Genomic DNA, 23,268 nt, shown 5'->3' with positions numbered 1-23,268 from the left:
GGAATGGTAATAAGTTCTAACTGTGGATAGAAAGGTTCCTCAGAGATGCTGGTGAATGGCCAAGTGGCTTAGTGGACAGTGGGAGTGTATAAGTAAGAAAACAGCTAGACTTTAAAAAATATTAGTAATTTTGATTTCCAGTTTTTTTTCAAGAAATGTAAAATTTCACTGGAAATGTATTATTTTTGTTACCTAAAATACTTAGCAATTCATAGGACTCTGTTGATTTCAGATATGTATAATTAGAACTAAAAGCTTTTCAGTGACAGAATGCTTCATAAAGTCTTTTCAGTCAGAAGAATTCCATATTTTTTTTCCCATTTGCATTGCTATAGGAAACTGTCATGTTATCTTTATATTTGCATGTCTATGCATCTATGTGCATACAGCGAATTCAGAAATACAATAACCCTGGAGGGATGCTGAATATATTGGGACTGAAGAAGAGAGAAAGACAAACTGCCTGATAACTGAAGAAACAGTTCATTTTACTCTGTGCAGGCAGGCAGGAAAGGGAGTGCAACGCAAGCAAGACATTTCATTTGTGGTTGAATCCACAGATGAGCTATTGTAGAAAGTATTCTCCAAAACATGCTTACATGGGAGATGGGGCACGTGGTACTGATTAGATTTAGTACCAGCAGGGCAGTTTTATTACACAGAAACACTAGGGTTTGAAAGCTGCAAACGTTTCAGTGTTGGAAGGCTGCTCCTTCAGCATTTCCTGCCTTACTGGGAATTCATGGCGCTCTGCACCTTCTCAGAAAGGGCTCAGCACCTTTTAGCTTTGACTGATGTTATAGCTGGAAAGATTCAAAGCTAGAGACAATGTTTTCTTTGAACAGTCAAACATGCTGGAAAACAAAGGAGAAAGCATGCTTCACATTCCACTGAAGTCAGTGGTTTCTGTCTCTTTTTGCACTTCAGATCACTTCCAGCCCCCTTTGGCAGGAGAGGAAGAGTCTGTGTTAGTCTGTGTTGTCTGCCTTCATCTGTGGGCTCATCCATGGGCACTGAGCTCAGCCCTCTCAGAGAGGGAATGCTGCTCCCTTCTGCTGTGCCCACTCACTGGCTGCCTTCCTCACTATAAACCAATAGATTAGCAATAGGAAAAAAATGTACAGGCTTTTTTTTTCATATTTGGTCTTCTTGTGGAGTGCCACTGATTTGGTTTATACTCTTTTTTTTACCTAGACATTTAGTCAGTGGAATGTTTAGTTGGATTTACTCAGATATATTAGATACATAAAAGCATGAGACAGAAAATTTTTGAGCACATTTATCTGAAAATGTCAGTAATTAAGACTGTACAGTGTTGTTATCCTTTAGAGCATCTCCTGAGCCTTGATATAACAACCAGTCTGAAGAATACTGAGCACCATTCTTCGGAATTATTTTGCTGCTAGAAACAGATTTATATAGAAAAACAAACTATTTAGAATCAGTGTAACCAAATTAAGAAGGTTAAGAAAATATATTAGTATATGTTGGACTTAACAGTTTCAACATTTCAGCTTTATTTGTCTGCTTTCTGCTTTTTATTTCCTCTCTCTTTTCTAGGCTATAAATCACTGGAAGTCTATATTTCCAGGTCTATACTTTGTTTCAATGATCATTCTTCCAAACTAGGAAGAATAGGAACAACACAAAACGCAGAGCTCAGTGTGAGTTCATTAATCTCACAGTAAAACTAAAGCACAGCCCTGTACCAGCTACTCTGGTAGCTCTCCACTGTAAATAAAGTACTTTCATATAGAGCACTGCAGAAAGTAAAAATTACTTTTTATAGCTGTACCAGCTACCACTACTTTCCACTAAGCACATAATTATTTCTCCAGTGTCAGTAATTCCTGATTGAATTCTTGGTGAAGAAAGGAAGAAGAAGGGAGGAGAGGAGAGGAGAGGAGAGGAGAGGAGAGGAGAGGAGAGGAGAGGAGAGGAGAGGAGAGGAGAGGAGAGGAGAGGAGAGGAGAGGAGAGGAGAGGAGAGGAGAGGAGAGGAGAGGAGAGGAGAGGAGAGGAGAGGAGAGGAGAGGAGAGGAGAGGAGAGGAGAGGAGAGGAGAGGAGAGGAGAGGAGAGGAGAGGAGAGGAGAGCTGTTGAAATAGTTACATTAAAATATTTGCTGTTAAGTGTACACCTGTAATATCTAACAAAGGGCACATCCTAACCATGCAGGATGAGTTTAAGACAATTTAAACTTGAGTTTAAATATGTAAACATAATGGGTCTGTCCTATATACTAAAGACTTCTTTATGTTCCACAGAAGCCAATGGGAATGGAAAGTTCTCAACATTTTACAAAATCAAACCCTTGGAAAGTCCAAGAGAAATAATGCATAGTGGGGGAAAAAAAAACAACAAAAAACAAAAACACAACACCACAACAGAACAAAACAAAAACAAACAAAACAAACCCCAAAGAAAACCCAACCCAAAAAAAAAGGCAACAAACAAACAAACAAACCCCAAACCAAACCAACAAACAACAATAAAAAAACCCACAGAAAACCAAAAGAAACAAAAAGAAACAATCTTGACGGCAAGAAAGAGCGAGACCCAGTAGTGTGATAAAAGTGGTGTGCTTTTGCCTCCTGAGCACAGCTGGACACAGCTGGAAAGTGGGGGAGGGCTTGGTCAAGATTGACTGTAGAGAGAGAGGAGTAAATACGTGAAAGCCCTGTAAGACAGGATATCTGCAATGAGAAAAGCTGAGCAAAGACTGTACATAGGGCAATGCATCAGAACAGGTGAATAAAGGACATAATGAATGCTGTTTTGGAACAGTTGGGCCGGTGCTGGGGCCGTAAAACAGACAGAGATTCTAGGACCTGACAGGCTCCTGTTGGAATCAGTGGCAACATCATTAATAGTGTGACATCCCATAATGAACTCCATTACAGCCTTGGCTGAGGCACTCATCACTTGGTAAAGCTGCTGGGGTTTGCCAGGTGTGACGCTTGCTGGGATCTTTCACAACCACAAGCAGCATCAGTTGTCAGGAGCTGCTAAACGGCACCTGGTGTTTTTAGCAGGACTTCTGGACATTATGCTGACACATGTGCCTTCACTTACCACGCTGAAAATAACAAAATAACAAACCATGTGATTGTCAACATCATCATTTCGTACTAGACGTGGTTCTGAGCACGCCTCTGTTTTCCCTGGGTGTTGCTCTCAGGAAGTACAAAGACTGATGCTGTGCCAGCACAATAACAGAGTGCTCAGGACACTGTTACTATTTTGATTTGGGTTGCACTACTTTTTTATGTACATTCAGGATGTCCCAATGTATTTTCTTAGAGAATGTGCAGCATAATTTGGGCCCATTTTTCATGGGCCTTCATTGCTAGTAGACAACAGCATAAGGTAGATTAATCTGAGAATTTGTTATATTTTCTTATACTAACATTTTGTGGAAGCAAAAAATAAATAACTTTGATACACACACAAAGAATGTTGGTCTGCAACACAGGTCAATATAAGCCTACAAAATTCCTCTTGGTTTTACTGCTGGCATTGTCATTAACAGTGTTCTGTGCTTGTTATCTGGCCAGATTAATTCTTTTTCTGTTATTTCAAGACATTCCAGTACACTGAGCTTTAAGTTGTCATTGATGTGTATGCAGTTTATAAAATGATGTTACTATTACCTCACCATTTCCCTTTGCAATGGGATATCCTCCCTCCGAGCGTTCTGCCCCACAGTATGACTTCTGTACTCCTCTCTGTGATTTCCCCTCAGTAAAATCTATGTCTAGTTTTCAGAGTAATTAACTACTGTGCTGAAATCATTGTTGCTGATTTCTTCACATGTCTACTGAGGATTAGTGTGAAGGGTTGTTTGGAGTTAACAGAACTTATTGCCTATGTAGTGCCTGTACAGGCCTTGACTGTTATGTCTGTACCCTAAAACATTATGCAGGAAGACAAAAGTATTGTTCAAGTTAATAAATTACCATTTGTCTATAAACTTCCATTCCCAAATGAATAGACATTACATGCACCTACTCTAAGCCTAAAATCCTTAATCATTTAATTTGTTGTAAATTGTACTTCTAATCCATCCACACTGGAACACTAAGTGCACAACTGACTGTTGCTTTAAAATTCACAGAAATTTATCTAGAAGCTAATCTAGTCCATGTCACACTTCTAAAAAGTTTATTACTATTTTATACAAGCATCTCATTGCTGTAAAGAATCCTAACAAGCTGCTTAAGAGAATGTTTAAAGTAACTTGAGAAAATCAACAGAACATTTCTCTTTCTAGAATCTTATCCTCTAAACCTTCCTTAATGTAAACCAATTTTTCAAAGCCATGTTTTCATTATAGTTCAAATCTTCACTGGGATGTAAATGAAGATAAAATTTCTCATCCCTGTTTTAATATTTGTGACCTGAATATGTACAGTCTTGAAAGTCAGACAGACTTGTACAGCAAGTGACACTCAAGTTTTTCACGGGAGGAGGCAGATGGCACCTACAGGCAGGTGGATGGATAGCGGGGACACACTCTGACAGCACAGGAGTGGAATTGAGGAACCCCTGTGCATTTCACTTCACAGACCCTTTGCAATCTCCTGACCTTACTGTCTGAATTTTAATTGTGTTAGAATTTCTAGTTCAGAGTTTGTTTACAGCACTGGCTTCTTTTCCTTGATAGTTGTTCAAGGTTGTGAAGATCTACCTAAAAATAAAAATTAGAGCGAGTCCCTCGTGCACATTTCTGTCTCCCTTCTCAAATGAGATCAGCCAGAGATCAACTGACACCGATGCTGGGAGTCTTGGTTGGATACAGAACAGTGCTGAGCACACCAGGGCACCAGTGAGTGCTGCTCTGGGCACACAATGGCTCTGGGCTTCCTCCTGGCAAGGGACTGGCCCTGGAACCTGAGTGAAGCTGCTGGGAAGAGCTGTGCTCTTTGCAGAACTCTCAGTGAGAGCAGAAATCGAAGTTTGTACTCAATGTGCACAGACAGCTTCACAGATCAATGACAAAATTTCCTTGGTTCTCAGCAGCCTTCATTGTTTGGGGCATCTAACACAAATAATAACAAAATTCCCTGTCTCTATTAATTATCAGGCAGTTGCATACTCCAGAGCCCACTTTAAATTATCATAATTTGTTCTTTTTTTGGTAGTTGAATGTACTAAGGTGTATTCTATCACTGCCATTGTACCTTCTTGTCTTCCTGCTTGAAACTGAAAAAGAACTTGGAAGTGTTTATTCTGATTCTGTACTTAAGTGCCACATAACCTTATTCCAAATATCTGGTAATAGGAAAATAATTCATTTTTCCAATGTTTTCCTATACTTTTGCTTTAGTGATAATTGTGAGACACTCAAAGGTACTGCCTGTATTTGAAGAGATTTTCAAACTTCAGTAATAGTAATATTCTTCTGTTTTCATGGCTAGGATGTTAGACTAATATACTAAAAATAAATAATAGGCCTTTTCAGTACCTAAAGAAAAAAAATTGTTTTCCAGGACATTCCCTCATAATGTGCTTGAAAATATCTAACATTTTCTGCAATCTGCTGAATTACAAGGAAAAATATTCTAGAATGTTGCCAGATCTCAAATACATAAATATTCTTCTTCCTTCTCCTTTAGATCTTTCTATCTCAATAATGGTTTGAATAACAAGTAGGAATCTTCACTAAAGACACAAACATCACTTCTTTCTCCTTCCAGAGGAATGTTTGATTGTTCACAGCATCATTTCATCAAAGATCTACCAGACTGCGACAGGCACCCCACTCGGACTCCATGAGGCTGCCGGTTCTTTTGCTCTCCCATTTATAGAGTGCTGTGCTTGGGATGAAATTATTTATGTTACTGCTAATTACTGTTACTAATTTTGCAGAGGGATGCAGTTGGTGTTGGGAAGCCTGAGGACTTGGCTCAGCTGGGGGTTGCCAGGGGTAAAAGGAGTTTGCAAAAATAACTTTAGATAAAGTTTTGTTACAGTAAAGCTTTTAAACTCCTACCAGTGTCCCAAGACCAGCCTGAAAGGCTTGACAAGCTCTGAAAACATGAAAGCTTTCAGGTCCCCATCTAACGTGAACAAAGGTGCCCCAAGTTTTGGTAGTTCTGGGACAAGAAATTCGGCTGCCTGCTGTCCATCAGTGTTCGGATCAGCACGCTGACCAGGAATGTGCAGGGAGCTGAGAGACACACACACACACACACATACACACACACACACACATACACACACATACACATACACCCACACACACACATACACACACACATATACACACATACACACACCCACACACATACACACACACACATACATACACACACACACACACACACACACACACATACACACACCCACACACATACACACACACCCACACACACACACCCACACCCACATACACACACACCCACACACATACACACACCCACACACACACACATACACACACATACACACACACACACCCACACACATACACACACACATATACACACATACACACACCCACACATATACACACACACACATACATACACACATACACACACACATACACACACACACATGCACACACACACATACACCCACACACACACCCACACACACACACATACACACACATACACACACACACACATACACACACACACACACACACCCACACACATACACACACACACACATACACATACACACACACACACATACACATACACACACACACACACATATACACACATACACACACACACATACACACCCACACACACACATACACACACACATACACACACATACACACACACATACACACACACACATACACACACATACACACACCCACACACATACACACACACATACACACACACACACCCACACACATATACACACATACACACATACACACACACACACACACACACACATATCTCTGTTTGCCACCCGCGCTGCCGAGAGCAGAGGCGCTGCCGAGAGCGGAGGCGCTGCGCAGCGCAGAGAGCTGAGAGCCGAGAGCGGAGAGGAGAGAGCGGAGAGGAGAGAGCAGAGAGGAGAGAGCGGAGAGGAGAGAGCAGAGAGCAGAGGCGCTGCCGAGAGCGGAGAGCGGAGAGGAGAGAGGAGAGAGCGGAGAGGAGAGAGCAGAGAGCGGAGGCGCTGCCGAGAGCAGAGAGCAGAGAGCGCAGGCGCTGCCCAGAGCAGAGAGCGCAGGCGCTGCCGGGCGCGCGGCCCCGGGCCGTGACGGCGGGGCCCGCCCAGCCCCGGACGGCCGCTCCGCCGTGACGTCACTGCCGCGCCTGAGCGGGCACGCGCCGTGACGTCGCTCCGCGCACCTGGCGCGGGCGCGGCGCGCGCGCCGCCTGTGGGTGAGGAGGGGAGCGGCCCCGGGAGCCGCGGCGGGAGCGGCGGGAGCGGCTCCTGTGGGCAGCCCCAAAGCTGTGCCCTAAACCCGTAACCCGAACCTGCCGCCAAACCCGTAACCCGAACCTGCCGCCAAACGTGCCCTCTGTTCCTTTAAAGCCCTTACCCCCGTCGGGTCACAGCAGTAAAAAGCCCGTCCCCTCTTTCTCACAAGCCCTCCTTAAGGCCTCTTTACTAGAAGGCAGCAGAGCCTTGTTTTTTTCTCCAGACTGAACAATCCCAACTCAGCCCCTCCTCGCAGAAAATGTGTCTGTCTTTCAATCGCTCTGTCTTTTCTATATTCAGTGAATTTAGAGATCAGCGTCAGTAAGTTCAGCAGAAAACTTACCCTTCTTTACTTGAATGACGGAGACATAGATTATCTGCTCTTTATCTTGGACTGTGTTCCTTTTCACCCTTTAAAAATCATTGAGCTTAGTGCTATTTAATTAAATCTCATTTTTTGGAGGAATAACAATTTGGGTGACTTACTATGATAAGTCCACATTGTTCATTCAAAAAATATAATTTAAAAAGTTGACTACATGGTATTCATGGTATACATTATTCTTCAGTTTATGTTAAAAAAGGAAGCAAATCTGTTATGAGGCACCAGCAAGCCCAGTATGCACACAGCTGAGAGGAAAGCAGGTCGTTCTCCAGGACCTGCTTGTGTAGAGTTTCATAAAACACACATTTCTAATAGTGCATGCTGTCAGTGAAAAGGTTTTTTGAAGAGAGTTTTCCTGTCTCTTGATTAGTTGTACATTGTGAGCGTTTAAGTTAACATGCTGAGTATTTTCATTCATGCCAGTTTCTCCTGTGCCACAAACAGTACTTGTAAAGAAGGAATTAGATGGATAATTGTCTGGAAAGTTCTGTCTCTGCTAACTAGATTTCCTATCCATTATACACTCTACTGACTCTATTATTACCCACTGTAATAGACTTTCAAACCAATTTTTTCAGGCTGCAACTTGATCTACTGTTTTTATTACCTTCACTCCTGGTGCTTATCTCCTACAGTTCATAAAACATCTGTTTGGATGGGTACAGTTCTGTTCTCTCAGCTCTTCAGAGGTATTGTATGACTCTTCAATTCCCACATTTTCTTCTTACACATTTTTGTGTGGCGATTTCATCAACCCTCATCTTCCACGCTTGCCCGTGCTCAAATGTTTTTCAGGTCTATCTCTCAATTTCTAAGCACTTTCCTATCACATAATGTTGGCTCATTTCCTGTTGAGTATTTTCTTTACCACAGTCCTCCCAGCTGCTCAGCAATAATAACATGCTGCTTCATTCATCGAGTATTCATATTTCACTGCTTCACGCGGTGCTAATAACACTGCTAATAAACATGTTTGTTCTTTCCCCACAGCTATGACTCTCTAAGGTCACTCCCCAGCCCTGACTGTTGTAACATCGTCCACAGTTTCCATGATCTGGAATTTCCCTCTCCTTTCTCCCCCATAGTTTATATAAAATGTATTTATTGTCTCAAGTTCTTAGCCTGGCAGTTTGACTGGATCCTTCCACCACCTCTGCCACATCATTTGACCTACTAAACATTACTTTCCATCTCCCCTTCCTTAGGCATCCTTAGCTCACAGTGAACCACTTTAAACTCGACCTTTTTGGAGATACTACAGGCCCTATAATTCTGACTGGAGTTACCCAGAGCTGCAGGGGAACCCTGCACATTATGGAGGAAAAAATGCTCCAAACCTAAGGACAGAAGCAAAATGTGACATTTTCAAGTATTTCCAATCCCAAAGAGAATCCCTGATGACAAATTTAACAAGCAATTGTTTGTGTCAGACAATATGACAACTATTGAGCAAACAGCTGTTTCTCCAGATGGAATATGCATGACAGCTGGTGTGCCCAGGTGCATCACTCTGGACTAAATCAACAGAGCATTGGCATGTTGGTTTATTCCTGCCTGTCCTGATGGCATTTAAGCCAATTTATTGGATGTTCTTCTCTCAATACTTAAGAAACAATTTTTTGCACAGTGGTGTATTAATGTGTTGAAATGTAAATAATAAGGAGAAGACTTATAGTGAATCTTGACAATAATTTAGAGACACACCCTCTTATAATTCTGTGAGCACATTCACCTTGAATTTTAACCACCATTACAGGAGATTCTTACATTTCCTCTACTTTGTTCTTTAGATATACTGAAGTGGTACAGAAGCAAATAGAGCATTTTACCTAAAGATAGCTTGTCTGTATCCTAATTTTCCTGATGTCTGAAACAATGTCTGTACCTTCCAGGGGACACTGTCTATTTTCTGAGAACTGAAAAGTATCCATAGTAAATGCCACCTATGTCCCTAAATAAGTCAGATGGATTTGGCTGAAGGTTTAAATGTGTGAGATTCTGCAGCCTTTCAACAGTACCCTGAGTCCTCCTCTTACCTGATCTGTTTTAGTGCCTAAAGGGAAATAATATCTCTCATTATCCCTATAAAATTAGCTTGAAATATAAATCCAAAGGTCGTCTAGGAAATCTCTCATGTTTGGTCTTTCTGAAAAGAATCTTCATATGCTTAAACTTCTTCACTAGAGAAAAGCAACATGAAGAAATAGTATTTTTAAAGATTATAATCCCTTTTCTTGCTTTGACATAAACTCTGAAGGAATGCAGAAAAACAATTTTTAAACTGTCACAGGGCTCGGTTTTTTCTGAGTATTTACCTTACTTGTCTGTTTGGTGATAAAAAGATCCTTGTAAATGACTCAAAGCTTGTGTTCCCCCACTACTTACTACTGTGGTTTTTAAATATATTCCTCATTGGCAGACTAGTGCAATCATGGGAGTTAATAATCAGATTTAGTGTTCTTTGGTGTGTCAGTACTTACACTGCAGCAATGCAGAGTTTGTTATTAATAACTGCAGTGGGAATGGGAGTTCATCCTACTGAGAATTTGGTAAATGCAGTACAAATGCTGCAGGACCATTACAAACAATCCATTCCAAAGGCTGTAACTTGTCAAAGAAAAATGGATTAGGCTGTTACACATGAGATTAGACACTGACCTAGCTTTGGGTAAAAAGGAAACTTGTGTCTGGGCTTACTTTTCAGCCTTTCTTTTCATCTTTGGGACCAAACATCACTATTTTAATGGATATTCCTTAAAATGATTGGAGAGGTGAGAGTGTTCACAATCAGATCTTATATTTTACTTTTGATCTGGCTGAGGGCTGAGAATATTCAGGAAAAAGAAGAGTAGGTGGTGCCCTCCATGCAAGTCTTCACTAGCAAAGATGGCAGACTCACTGTTTTGTCACGGCAGGCAACCTTTGGTGTCATGTGGGAGTTCTGGAATCCCCATGGCTGTCCCACATCTACTCTGACAACTTCAAAGCAAGCACAGAGTGGGAGTTGCCTTCAAACGTAAAGAATGCACATGCAAAGAAACATGTATGTAACATACTGGGATTATCTGTCTGGAAAAGGTTTGTCTTCTGCCCACAAATTGTAGAAAGTGAGTTATTAATGCTGCCAGAGAACAGATGTGGTTACTGCAGCCACAGGCCAGAAATGTGCCAATGATTCCACGGAACCAAGACAATCCACTGGAAGTGCTATGACTTCCTTCAGTAAATTTGATTGGAGGTATGTTTATAGTATAAAGGAAAAAAGAGATGGGAATCAGCTCATTTTGTACAGCTCCTCTTCATTCCCTGACAGCCCTTCCTGTTAAAAGGAACGCTTGTGAACAAGAAACTTTTCTTATAGTAGGTAGAAAATAGCAAGCCCTCTGATGCTAAAATTTATCCTTTGGGCTCTGAGCTGGGTCTCTTGTTGTTCCATCTCGTTATACATGTACAAGTTTAGAAGGTAAAGGAGGAGAAAAGTGGTTGTGAAAAGCAAACAGAAAAATTCCAGATAGTCAGGTCTATTCCAATTGCTGTGCTCAGGGGAAATCCAATGCACAGTTTCAGTTATTAGCTGGCCAAGGACCAACAGGGGAACTTGCACCTGTTTTGTGAGTTCTCCCAAAATGACAGTAATTATTTTTATTTTAGAAAAGAGACAAAATTGTTCAATAAAAGCAATGGTATGTTGAAATTCTACCAGGGGAATATCCTGCCTAAAAGAACTCTTTTAAGTTGCAATATATTTGGTATCAAAACTGCTTGAATTTTAACTTTGTCAGTATTTGTCTGTAATTTGAAATTACCCTGATGCTTATTGATTAGTTTGATCTGAAACACATGCCTCTGTTACAAACTATTGATTTGTGCATCACCTTTTAGCCAAGTAGGTTAATTGAATGGTGCTTGGGTAATTATTTCAGATGCGATCTCTGTCTAATATTTGCCTTCAAAGAGCTGATGGAATTGCTTGACATTTAGCCAAGATATTTCCTAAAACTGGAGCTTGAGCACTGGGGCTCTGGAACTGATGTAGAGGCTAAAGGTACATTTTGAAGAAACGTTGTTTATTCCCTATTTAGCCAAAGTAAACAAACCAAAGGGCAGAAGTGGCTTTCACTAGTGGGATTTTGCTATTTTTTAAACAGTTGGCTATCGGATTACTGGTATTTTAGGGAACATTTGGTACCATTGTAATAACACAGAGGACAGGGACAGTCCAAAAGAAAGGTGTGTTGCTTTCCCTGCTGCAGAGCTGCTGTGCCAGATCAGCTGAGCACAGAACCACAGGTCAGATGCTCAGACAAGGCTGAATAGTTTGGTGTATTCAGGAATAGAAGTAAAACATCTGCAAGCATGTACTCAATAATCATACAGGATTCTCCTAACTCGTCCATTTGTAAAGAAAAGCAAATGACAAAATTCTTTACTTCCAGCTGGAAGTAAATTGTTCTTCACTGGAAGATGATTCCTTAAAAGGTCACGGGTATGTTTGGCCTGGAGAAATATTACTTAGCATTTGATTGATGTTAAATGCTCCCACAAACCAGTTTTAATTGTTGTGGGCTACCTGCCAGAGCCCAGCATTCAGGCCTGAGCTAAACCCAAACTGAGCTCAGAATATGCTACAAGTTGACCTGAGCTAACAGTTTCAGAGAGTGCAGAAAATGCAGTTTCAGCCCTGCAGGCCTCTCTCATCCAAGTGAAATCTGCACAGAAGTCCTGTTAAATCTATAATGTGCAGTAGTTAGTGCTCCATCTGTAGCTGATTCATAATTATTCATTAAAAAAAAAGAAAATTAATGAAAATTTACTTTAAATTTGTCTATTCTCAAAGGATGTCTCTTTTTTGAAAGGGGAAAGATATTGGAAGAAAAAAAACCCACAAGTATGTTTACCTGGCCATATGTTTTACATACACATGGTCAGATTTTCTCAAGAGGTCAAATAATGAATCATTACCTAATGAAGAGGATTTTAAAATTTCTTTAAAAGCAAATGTGGTGACACTTTGAACTGACCTGTTCTGAAAATTTATCTCCACTTGGGACTGCTTTGAATGGAGTAAAATGGAACAGTTATTTGTACTTGATCTCAGCACATCCCATTGGATGCAATTCCCATTTCAATATATAGCAAGTCCTGTTTCTCTTTAAAAAACAAGGGGAGGTATTTATCAGCATAAGAGTCATTGCATTCCTCCAGTTCTGGTATGGCAGAAATTCGAGGTGGAGTGGTCACAGTTGAAAGTCCCCATGGGACTGTAACAAGCACAGGTTCTGCCCAGGTCTGCCTTTTATGCTGGGAACTGGCCAAAACAGGCTTTCTTAAGTCCACTGTAGTTTAGTAAATCCCAAATCCAGCTTTAGCATAATTTTTTTATCCAGCCTATCAGTCAAACATCTGAGACCTACTCCCAGTTCTCATTAAAATCAACAGATCAAATCTTTGAGTTCTCATTGAGCTCTTGCTCAGGCAAAACCCTCGAACACTGAGTCATGATCCAGTTTCACAAGAATCCCATTAATCAGAGTCTGGATTTGGCCAGTATCAGTTGCTTCCCTTGTTTTAGGAGACAGTTCACCAAACTTCTGTACATCTGGGAACATCACTGCACCCTCTGCCAATTTTATCAACAGCTGAGAGTCCTGCCTTTCACAAGAGCTATTCACAAAGACGTTCAGTCTTAGGCAACAAGCCAAGCCTCAAGGCTGGCCTCAAGAGAGCCCTTGCAGGTGCTGCTTTAGCAGCTGGAAAGCTGAAGTGCTGTGCGGGAGGGAATTCCCCGGGAAGCAGCAGGAGCTGCTGCGGCTCCGGCGCCGGGCTGGGAGCAGCGTGTCCCGGAGCAGCGCCGGGACAAAGGCGCTCAGCGCCGCGCCCTGCCTGGCGCTGCGCAGCAGCCTGCCTGCACAAATGGGCACCGTTCGCCTTCTGCTGCCCCTGACTTGCCCTTCTGTGTTGGGTGCAAGGCTGCAGTGAGACTTTGAGGCTGCAGAGTGTTATGATTCCAGTGATGGAATGTACATTCTGAATCAGAAAATTAGCAAGTACTGTAGTTTGTTGGGTTCTTTTAATAGACAAAGTTCAGTGGAAATCTGTTAGTGTTAAATGCGTAATTTTGCAGGAAAATAAATTATAACCCATTGAAAGTTACAAACCCATTCATCCACGTCCAGCAAGACTATTTGCAAAACTAAGGACTATTCATTTTATCAAGATAATCAGGACACACAAGCCTAATTTTAGTCTGTAACTGAGGTCATGACAGAAATGTCAGAGTTTGCTGTGGCACAGAGCAAGGCTCATTTGAAAAGTGGCCTGGGTAAGATGCAGCCTGCCTTCATTTCTGCATAGGTTTTAATACAAATGTGCATGATTGTCACATGAGGGCTCTGTGGGAAAATGTGAACACCTTATTGGAGATTGAATTCCATTTTCATTCAGTGGTCATTCCTTGCCCAGTATCAAATAACTGACAATAAAAAAATCTATACAGTTTATCCGTGATTCTGAAATTATTCAGTGCTTTGTTACGAATTTTGTTTTAATCAATGACTGAAAACAGAAGAAAATATGGCCTAACCCAGATGGCTGAATGCATTTCTGAAACCTTGATACATCCTTCAGTAGAGATATTTTTAGGTTGAGTAAATTTGACTGAAGTTCTAAAGCAGTCATTTCTAAGAATTACTCCACACAAATAGGGAAATACAAAATACTGCTCGCGATCTAATTGTGATTACAATTTCGATTCGTTTCCCCTGGTACCAGCTCCTGGGGATGTGCAGCCCTGGTTTGAAGCTGCCTGAGATCGATTCTGGAGGGAAGCCCCCGCAGCCGGGCCTGCTTGGCAGGCGGAACGCTCCCCAGGGCACCGCGGCGGAACGCTTTGGGCGAGGGACGCGCGGCCGGAAGCGGCGGACCAGAGCACTTCCGGCGCCCTCCCGCCTCGCCGCCCCATGGCCGCGTCCGTGGTGAGTGAGGGCCGGGCCGGGAACCGCCAGGAACCGCGGCCTGGGCCGGGGGAGCGCGGGGTGTCCGCCTCGGGAGGGTGCTGCGTGCGGGAGGGCGGGCGTGGGAGCGCGGGGAGGCCGCCGGGAGCGTGCCGGCTCCGTGAGACGCGGAACGGGCAGGGCGGCAGCGCCTCAGCACGGGGTGCGGGCAGGGGTCGCTCCCAGCCTCCCGAGGGTCCCGGGCCAGGGCGGGGGCCCGTGTGTGGCAGCCTCAGCGTCCTCGTGCAGGGGCCTTAGGGCGCAGAGGAGCTCCGTGGGGCCGTCGGCAGCGGCCGTGTGCGTTGGAAAACTGCTTGGAGCAGCCGCCAGAGTCTTCGAGGAGTTGATTTTGGGGTTGCTTGGTTGGCTTTTTCAATGATGGCTTTCCTGTTAAAAGCTTGGAAGGAGGGTTTCTGAGCGAGGTGGTTGGACGTTGGAACCCGAAGGAAGTGTGACCGTCTCCATCCTCGGAGATGTCCAAACGTGGCGGGAGAGAGGCCAGAGCACTCAGAGCTGCCAGAGGCAGCCTGGGAAGTGGATCAGCCTTTGGAGTCAGCTCTGCTTTGAAAAGGGATCAGGACCAGATGACCTCCAGAAGTTTATTCCAGCCTGAATTGTTCACAGAGTTTCAAACTGTTTGCTGGTTATGGCTGTAAAAACTTGCCAAAACCGACAGAGCTTATTTCCTGTTCGATTCTACTGTAGCTACCCCAGCAGCTGGTCGCAGCCTCCTGGCCCTTCTCAGTGCCCCCTCTCACGGCCACTCGTGTGCTGGGAGCTGGGGGATGTTTGGGGCAGGTGAGCAGGGGCAGCTGGCTGAGCCCCCCCGGGCCTGCTCTCACTGCACAGCAGGCAGAGCTGCAGTCACTGCTCCCGGGCCAGCTCTGACTCTCCTGGCTCCAGAGGGTCTCTGGGCACCTGCTGGCACTGGCAGCAGCCTGGGAGTTTGGCACTTGCTGGGGCAGGTGAAGAGCAGGGGGAGACAAAGACAGTGCACGGAAACATGTTTGGCTTTGCTGGATAAACAGGGATTGTTTGATAGGCTTCAGTTACTTTTCAGATTGGAGCTTTCTCTGATTATGAATATTTCTTGTGTTAATACTGGAGGAATTCCTGGTGGTTCTGGAGTATATTCAGTAAAAGCAGCCAAGAAAATACAAGCAGTGAAATTGTTCAGCACTGATTGAGTTGCAGATACTGAGAGTATAATACTGAAATAGGACAGTGATAAGTAATAGCATTTTAAACAATTGAAGATAAGAGAGCCAAATGCAGATTTATGGATATATGGACAGGAAATTCAGAATTTGCTGTCCAGGATGTCCCAGTTCAGGGTCTGTAAGAGATGAAGGGCCAAACAAACTGAGCAAAGAACCCAGTGAGATCACAGTGCAGTGGTGGGACAACAAAGGCTGTTAGCTGGGGATGAATGCAGGTAGAGAGGTGTAAGGAAAATGATGAGGTGTGAGGAGAAGTGTTTGGCTTTGACCTGTGGATATAGCACTGATCCATACTAGAAAAAAACACAACCAGATGTTGGTGTTCTTTCTCTTACTATGCTTTATATTTCTATATCTAAAGGTATGTTAAAAATGAGACCAGGGTGGCAGTGTGCTGGGGTTCTTGCTAATTCTCAGAAGTACATGAATAAATATTGTTCCTTCACTTTATTTCAGAACAGCCATCACAGCAACAACTGTTTTCCTTGAATAATTGTGTGGCCACACTACCTGCAGCCAGCTGTAGCCCATTTTCCAATGTAAATATTTGCTATTTAAATACAATAAATATATCAGCATTCAAAACTAATGCTGAAGCTGTCAGCTGTCTAGCAGCTGGTACTTCTACAAGTAGAAAAGGAGCTTAGAATAAATTTCAACATGATTTGATGTCATCTTTTGGTGAGGGTGGAAAAGACCAGTCAAAGTGACTTGCAGGAGAAATTGAGTCAGTGATTGGGTTGCATAACTAAAAAAATTTGATATGATTTCTTCCCACCAGGATTTCAAAACCTATGTGGATCAAGCTTGTAGAGCTGCAGATGAGTTTGTCAACATTTACTATGAGACAATGGACAAGAGAAGAAGGGTATGTAGCTGTTTTGACAATAGTTAAAACTGTCCTGGCAGGTTTTGTTTGCATTTCTAAGTGTCATTACACAGAAAGCACCTGAACATTGTTTTCCATGTGCTGCAGTGGCCGTGGTAGAGCAGAGCAGCTGTTCCTCAGGCTGCCCTGCAGAGGATTTTGTGCTCCTGTGCAGCCCTGCTATAAAAGGGGCTGTTCAGAAAGTGCCTTAGACTTCTCATAATCCTCGTTCAGTTGGTGTGCAGCTGTGTCTTACAGGTACAGGATTTGGTCAGTACAAGGAAGCAGAACTTGCTTTATTTTCTCTTGAGGTCAGATTAGGTTTTTCCCCCCAAACCTCTTTCATTAGCAGTTATCACTTTTGGTTCTGGGGTTGTTCTGAGTGCCTGAAGTTGAAGCAGTACAGCTGTGTTTGGCTCTGCAAGTCTTCCTGGACCACACTGATGTGGTACCACATAATAAATATTTTCACCAAAAGAGAGCCTTGGAGACCAGCCTTTGAATTTTAAATGTGCTGTAGTTGCAATTTAATCTGTGCAAGTACCAGCAGTCCCACGTTACTTCAGTCACTTTGCACATGCATAGGTTGGACAGGGGTGTGTCAACAGCTTAAAGGAGAGTTGGGCAGTTACTCAGCTGTGACAGCTTATGAAACATTTGGGAAGTTCTGGTATGCTGCTGTCCTTTTCAAGTTTCACCTGTTCCTTGCCTTGTTCACCTTTTTTTTTTTTTTTTTAACCTGAATTTATAATGTCCTGACCTAAACTGTGTTGTGTGCACACTCTCCCTCTCAGAAGAAAAAAAAAAAAGGAAAATAAACTTATTGTGGAAAGGTGTCCTTTTGTAAGCAACCACTTCAGTTCTGTCATTACCTTTGTTAAAGGAATGTTATCAATATTTGAGGCATGAGTCACTGTGCCACTCATAAAGGAAAATGTGTTTGTTAGTTTTAATTCTTGGTTAGGAGCACTGCTTGTTAAAAGGAGCTACTGTTTCAGGAAGGCATTTTATCTGTCAAAGTAACAGAAGAAATCAGTAATTCACAGTGTAAGTTTTGTATGTTGCCCATTATATGTTAACATATTTTTCCTAAATGTGTATTTTCATAATCATTCAGGCTTTAACCAGACTGTATTTGGACAAAGCAACATTAGTTTGGAATGGAAATGCAGTGTCTGGGCAAGAAGAGCTAAATAAGTTTTTTGAAATGTTGCCATCAAGTGAATTCCAGGTTAATGTGTTGGACTGCCAGCCTGTTCACGGTAAGGTTGTATTATAATTTACTTCATTATTTTTCATTCTTTTATAACTATTGAAAGTGAGCAATTACAATAGTGCTTAATAATTCCTTTAGAGGAAATACTAAGGGTTGAAATGTCAAGTTGTGCTTAAATACAGCACAAATCAAGAGATGCAGCAACTACACTTTTTTTCATGTCTGGGAAAATATTTTAAGGACTATTTTTGTTTAGATCATATTCAGACGTGATCTATTTTCATGTATGGAAAAAGTCTGGCTTACCAGGTTATGCTGTGCTTGGGAGACCCCTATGGTGGCCTCTTGTACTGACCTGCCGTATAATGTGGAACAAATCGTTATTTACCTGTATGTACTTTGGTTTCTTTACATCTAGAATAGGTGTTAAGTTCTTTAGATTTCTGATTAACAACTCCTAAAGAAAGGCTCACATAATTGAGAAGTTAGTCAATTGCTTCTAATGGACATTTTTGGAATATAAGTAAGGGAAAAGCCTGTGGTCAAACACACTTGCTTTGCTCTGCTGTGAAAAAGATATAATTTCTAATAACTGGGGGGGAAAAGTCTATGCAAGTTGCTAAATATCTCTATGTGTGTATATCTCAAGTAATGAGAGCTCATTCTAAGCACAAATGGAGGTGTTTGTCAGTGCTCTAAAATGAAGAGCAGGAGATGAAAGTGGCAAAGCCATTGCCAAGCCGTGTTGGCGAACCCACCGCTGTCTGTGTAGAAACGCTGCACCAGAGCTGCACTTCCCTGCCTGTACCCAGCCGTTAGCCTGGCGCAGTGTAACCAGAGTTGAACCAAGCTTCTGTGTACATTTCCTGCCTCTTTACCTGCTAGTCTTTGTTTGAGTTGTTTTCTTCATCATTTCATACCTCCTTGTGAAGAGCAAGCTACTCAAGGCCAGACAACAGTCCTCGTGGTGACAAGTGGGACTGTCAAATTTGATGGGGATAAGCAGCGCTACTTCAATCAGAACTTCCTGCTGACGGCACAGGCCACCCCCACCAACACCGTGTGGAAGATCGCCGGGGACTGCTTCCGCTTCCAGGACTGGGCCAGTTAGCAGGGCTGGCACGGGGAGTGACCTCTCATTTGGCACCAAGTCCACTGTGCAGGCAACTGTTCCCATGCAGGGAATGCACGCGCTCTTTGTGTTGCATCTGATGTTATGGACGGTCTACAGATGTTTCGGGGTTGATTCCAGTGACCGCAGCTGTAGTAATAAAATGTGAGAGGTTGCTCGTGTTAGTTGAATTTAGTAAAGTGCTGAAGGCAGTGAGCTGTATTCGAATCATTCCTAAAATGCCTTACATGCAGCTATGCTGCCACTGCTGAGTGCTCAAACTGTTCTGTTTGAACACAGAATCCTATTCGTATACAATTATGACCAAACGTAATTTTTTTTCAACTTGAAAAGATCTGTTTTTACAGTATCATCTTCTCTCTTTTGAAGAAGATGCTTGTGGCATGAAGATGTAATTTTGAAAGCTCCCTACTCCCGGTTGTGAGAGGCTGGGAAGGATTGCTATGGTTTCTACTGTTAGTGAAAGGAGCAGATACAGCTCCTAAGTTTGTAATCTCTCAATCCATTGGAAAGGTAATGTTTACCTTCTCTGATGCCAAAGGACCATATATCTTTGGGTTTCCTTTCGGTCTGAGCTTCCCAGACTTTGGTTGTTAATTCCATGGATTCATATGTAGGGCATGCTGAATGATTCGGAGCTCCTGTGCCAATAACTCTTCACATGCATGTGAAGGACTTCAAAGTAATTATTTTTCTTTTGAAGTCTTACCATGGCCTAGAAATAGGTCACATACATGATTTCTGTTGGCTTTAGTTCTGCATTCTGTTGCTATGAGGTTTGGATTATTTTTCTCATATTAAGTCTGCAAATTTCAAATCCTTTTTGTCTTTTCAAGAAACATTGTAGTTAAAAAGTGGCACTGAAAGTGTGCATTACTGTGAAGCCTTCAATTTTTCTTAATCAGTACTGTTATTCAGAACAGGTGCTTGCATTATTTTCAATTGAGAACAGCAGCTCTGCACCACTAACACTATCTTCCTCTCATGCAGATTTTTAATGTATTTTTTCATGTTCTTTTTAAAAATTGCCTTTAATTATTGATTCTCTGGGGGTTTTGTGTGTTTTGCTTTAAATTTGTAGTTTAAAGCTTCCAGCTGCTTTGAAACATTTTTCAAGACTGTAAGTTAAGAGAGTCCACCTTTACTTTGGAATTTAAGAGCAAATCTGAGTATCAGCAGCTTTGTTTCAAACTGGTGCATTTCTGTTTTAAGCTGAGTAAAACAAAAAAAAAAACAAACCCAAAATGTAGCTGTATAGCTGTAGCTGTATCCCTGAGCATACACTTGCTTGTAACTGAAAATACAGGAGGGGAGCTTGTAACTCACATCATAACCTATGTTTCAATGACAACAGCAGTCTGAAAGCAGCTACAACTGCAGCTCACTTGTTCAGTGACTTAAATGGAGAAAACTGTGAAAATGAGCAATATCTCACTTGGGTAAAACATACTAAAGCATCTGTAGTTGGCGATGTAATCCCACAAACAATGGGATGTTTAGCTGAAATGAGTGGCTTTATTTCCTTTTCAAGCCCTCTAGTCTTTACAGCAGTAAGTTAGAATTAGTAACCTGTCTCTGTTCAGAGGCTCTTTATGATCAGAACTATTGGGTACCTATTTTTCAGGCTGAAGAATTTGAATTACTGCAGAATAGTGCAAGAACAGAATTTTTGAAAACTGTAAATATTGTAAATACATTGTTATTTCTGTATGTAGTGAAGAAAGGATCATTCTATTTAATTACTGTTTGTTCTTAAGAGAATATGTGATGTTCATATATTTGTATTTCCTCTAGAAGATTGAAAAGAAAACATAACCTAAGCATGCCTGTAACTGGTACAGCATTGTTGAGCTGTGACACTGGCGTGGTGTATTCTGCTGGCTGTTTAACTTGCTGTTGATTGTGTAAGTGGTGTTACAGATCTGCTTTGCATACACAAAACAGGTTTTGCCTTTTAAAATGCAGCAATCGGTGCAGCTGTGGCATTGGCTTGTTGGACTTTGAAGGCGGTCACCAGAACACACACTTATCAGTACCTGATAAGCTTGTGCTGTGAATAAATACTTATTGGATATTTTTATCCAAGTTTGAATTTGTATAATAATTTTTAAGCTTTTTCTAGGCAGACTGGGAGGTTCAAAATATATAAGGCAATGTTTCAATCAATCAGATGTAATTCTCAATTATTTTCACGCTATTTAAATGCAAGCTGCTTTTAAATCTGACTTTTGCAATTAATATTAAAAAAAAACTGACCAAACAAAAAACCCCACCACTACCTGGAACATGACTGAGGAAGATAACTAACTGGCCTAGCTGGACTGGACAAACCCAGTTAAAATTCAATTCCTACTTAGTAAGATCTGTAGATGGAGTAGGATACCCAGGGGTTTTGTAGGGAAATTCATTGGAATGCAATTGCTTCAGGCTAGGGAGAGGTGCCAGTTACTCCTGCCTATTTCCATCATCTTCAATGAGGATCACTTGGGTGATTCAGTACTACCATAATTAGTTCTTGCTCTTTATAACTGAAATTGCTGGTTTGCAAAATATTTTTATTTATTATACAAAGTGAGAATGTAGCTATTAGAGTCAAGTGGTGGTTTTACAATGGAGTAACTAATGGCACAAACAAAAAAAAAATCTCTTTGTTACTAGCTCTGTGCTGCTTGCTAATATTCTATGCTGAAATTAGCAGAAAAACAAAAATGTTTTCATTTCATTCTGTACAAACCCATCCAGCTGGTTTAGTGTGACCATTGCTGACTCTACTGCAACACCCAAAATTTACAGTGGTTATCTATAAAATGAATATGTTTGTGCTCCAAACACTGAACTGGAGTTAATGCTTCCATTTTTTTGTTTGAGACCAAATTACTCCTGTACAACCAGTCAGTGAAACAAAGCCAGCTGAAGAGCTAAGCACTTCCACGTATGAAATTGTAGCAGCTGAAAACTTGAGAGATCTTCTCTTTTGTGTATTTCCCTGTATTGTCTATAGCAGTCACTGCTTTTCTGTTGCTCTGTTCGTTGACATACTATAGTTCAATTGATTTAAAATGCCTATGTTGGAGAAAAGGGATTTGTACTGATGGTGTGAATGGTTTGTTCTGACATGCCTGTGCTTCCTTAACCTGTCTGGAGAAAAGCACATTATAAAGAAATGCTGTTTTACCAGTAAAATAACTTTCCACACTTGAATATATTTTGTAAGTTTTTGAAATTGTTTAAGACCTCTTGTAAGATTAATTTTAAAAACTCAAGCAACCAACCAAAAAAAAAAAAAAAAAAAAAAAAAAAAAAAAAAAAAAAGCAAGAAAAAAAACCCAAAAAACCACAAACCTACCGGTTACTCTACCTTTTTTTTATTATTATTATTAGAAATTTTCATAGCTTGTTCTTATGATATTAAAAGTACAAGAAATAATTTGTGGCTTCCTTATCTTTACTACTTGTGTTGTAGGTCTGAGTTCTGATTGTTGCCGAGTGGTGCTGGGGCACTGCAGAACAGACTGGCAGCTCTCTGTCAGGGTAAAATGTGTCTGGAATAACCCTATGGCAAATGCCTTGCCAAAAGCACTCTCGAGCAGTAAATGTTGAGCTGCCCAAAGTAACTATGTCAAATTAACATATCCTTTTAAAATTTAGTAAAGTTTAGACTGTTCTCCAAACATACCTGGATGAAATTTGAGCCAGATCCTTGGGTTGTAAATATTTTCACTGAGAACACGTTATGCTTCTGATGTTTCTCTAAGAAGAAATGAAACACTGAAAGGGGAAATGCTTTTTGTGATAATTCCAGTGCTTTATTCACTGTTTTGCTGTTTAGAACATTAAATTACTGATGCACACTTGCTCAGTGTAGACAGCAGCTTTTAAAGGCTAACACTGCAAAGATGAAGACGCTCATGCAAGGTCAACAGTTGCATGGAAACTGATGTTGTTCTAGAAGAGTATTCTGGAAACAATATGAAATATATTGGAAAGTTCTTGCTGTGTTTGGGGGTATAGATTTCAGTGAGGCTTTGCAGGCAGTTGCTCTTGGTAATGATCCTG

The 23,268-nt window shown here is 41.6% G+C and overlaps 1 protein-coding gene across 4 annotated transcripts; it reads left to right on the top strand.

Annotated features, from left to right (window-relative positions):
- Window positions 1–14,621: 14,621 nt before the first annotated feature.
- On the top strand, window positions 14,622–22,882 carry NXT2 (nuclear transport factor 2 like export factor 2). Of its 4 annotated transcripts, none has more exons than XM_053990677.1 (4): window positions 14,622–14,758; window positions 16,778–16,864; window positions 17,982–18,126; window positions 22,676–22,882. In XM_053990677.1, exons 1-4 carry the CDS (start codon window positions 14,744–14,746, stop codon window positions 22,810–22,812), a joined length of 384 nt encoding a protein of 127 aa, XP_053846652.1. In that variant the 5' UTR covers window positions 14,622–14,743; the 3' UTR covers window positions 22,813–22,882. The 4 variants fall into 4 exon arrangements, with proteins under 4 accessions (XP_053846652.1, XP_053846651.1, XP_053846653.1 ...); XM_053990676.1 differs by lacking the exon at window positions 22,676–22,882 and adding an exon at window positions 19,013–22,639; XM_053990678.1 differs by lacking the exons at window positions 14,622–14,758; window positions 22,676–22,882 and adding exons at window positions 16,442–16,535; window positions 19,013–22,639.
- Window positions 22,883–23,268: the final 386 nt, after the last annotated feature.

This window comes from Vidua macroura, chromosome 14, assembly GCF_024509145.1.
Source record: "Vidua macroura isolate BioBank_ID:100142 chromosome 14, ASM2450914v1, whole genome shotgun sequence".
Lineage (NCBI taxonomy): Eukaryota > Metazoa > Chordata > Aves > Passeriformes > Viduidae > Vidua > Vidua macroura.
This window is presented reverse-complemented; position numbering and strand designations above follow the sequence as displayed.

Coding starts and splice junctions, on each gene's coding strand:
- NXT2 (XM_053990675.1), top strand. CDS start 16,760: ATGATTTCTTCCCACCAGGATTTCAAAACCTATGTGGATCAAGCTTGT. Junction 16,865..17,981: donor CAATGGACAAGAGAAGAAGG/GTATGTAGCTGT, acceptor ATAATCATTCAG/GCTTTAACCAGACTGTATTT. Junction 18,127..19,012: donor GGACTGCCAGCCTGTTCACG/GTAAGGTTGTAT, acceptor CTCCTTGTGAAG/AGCAAGCTACTCAAGGCCAG.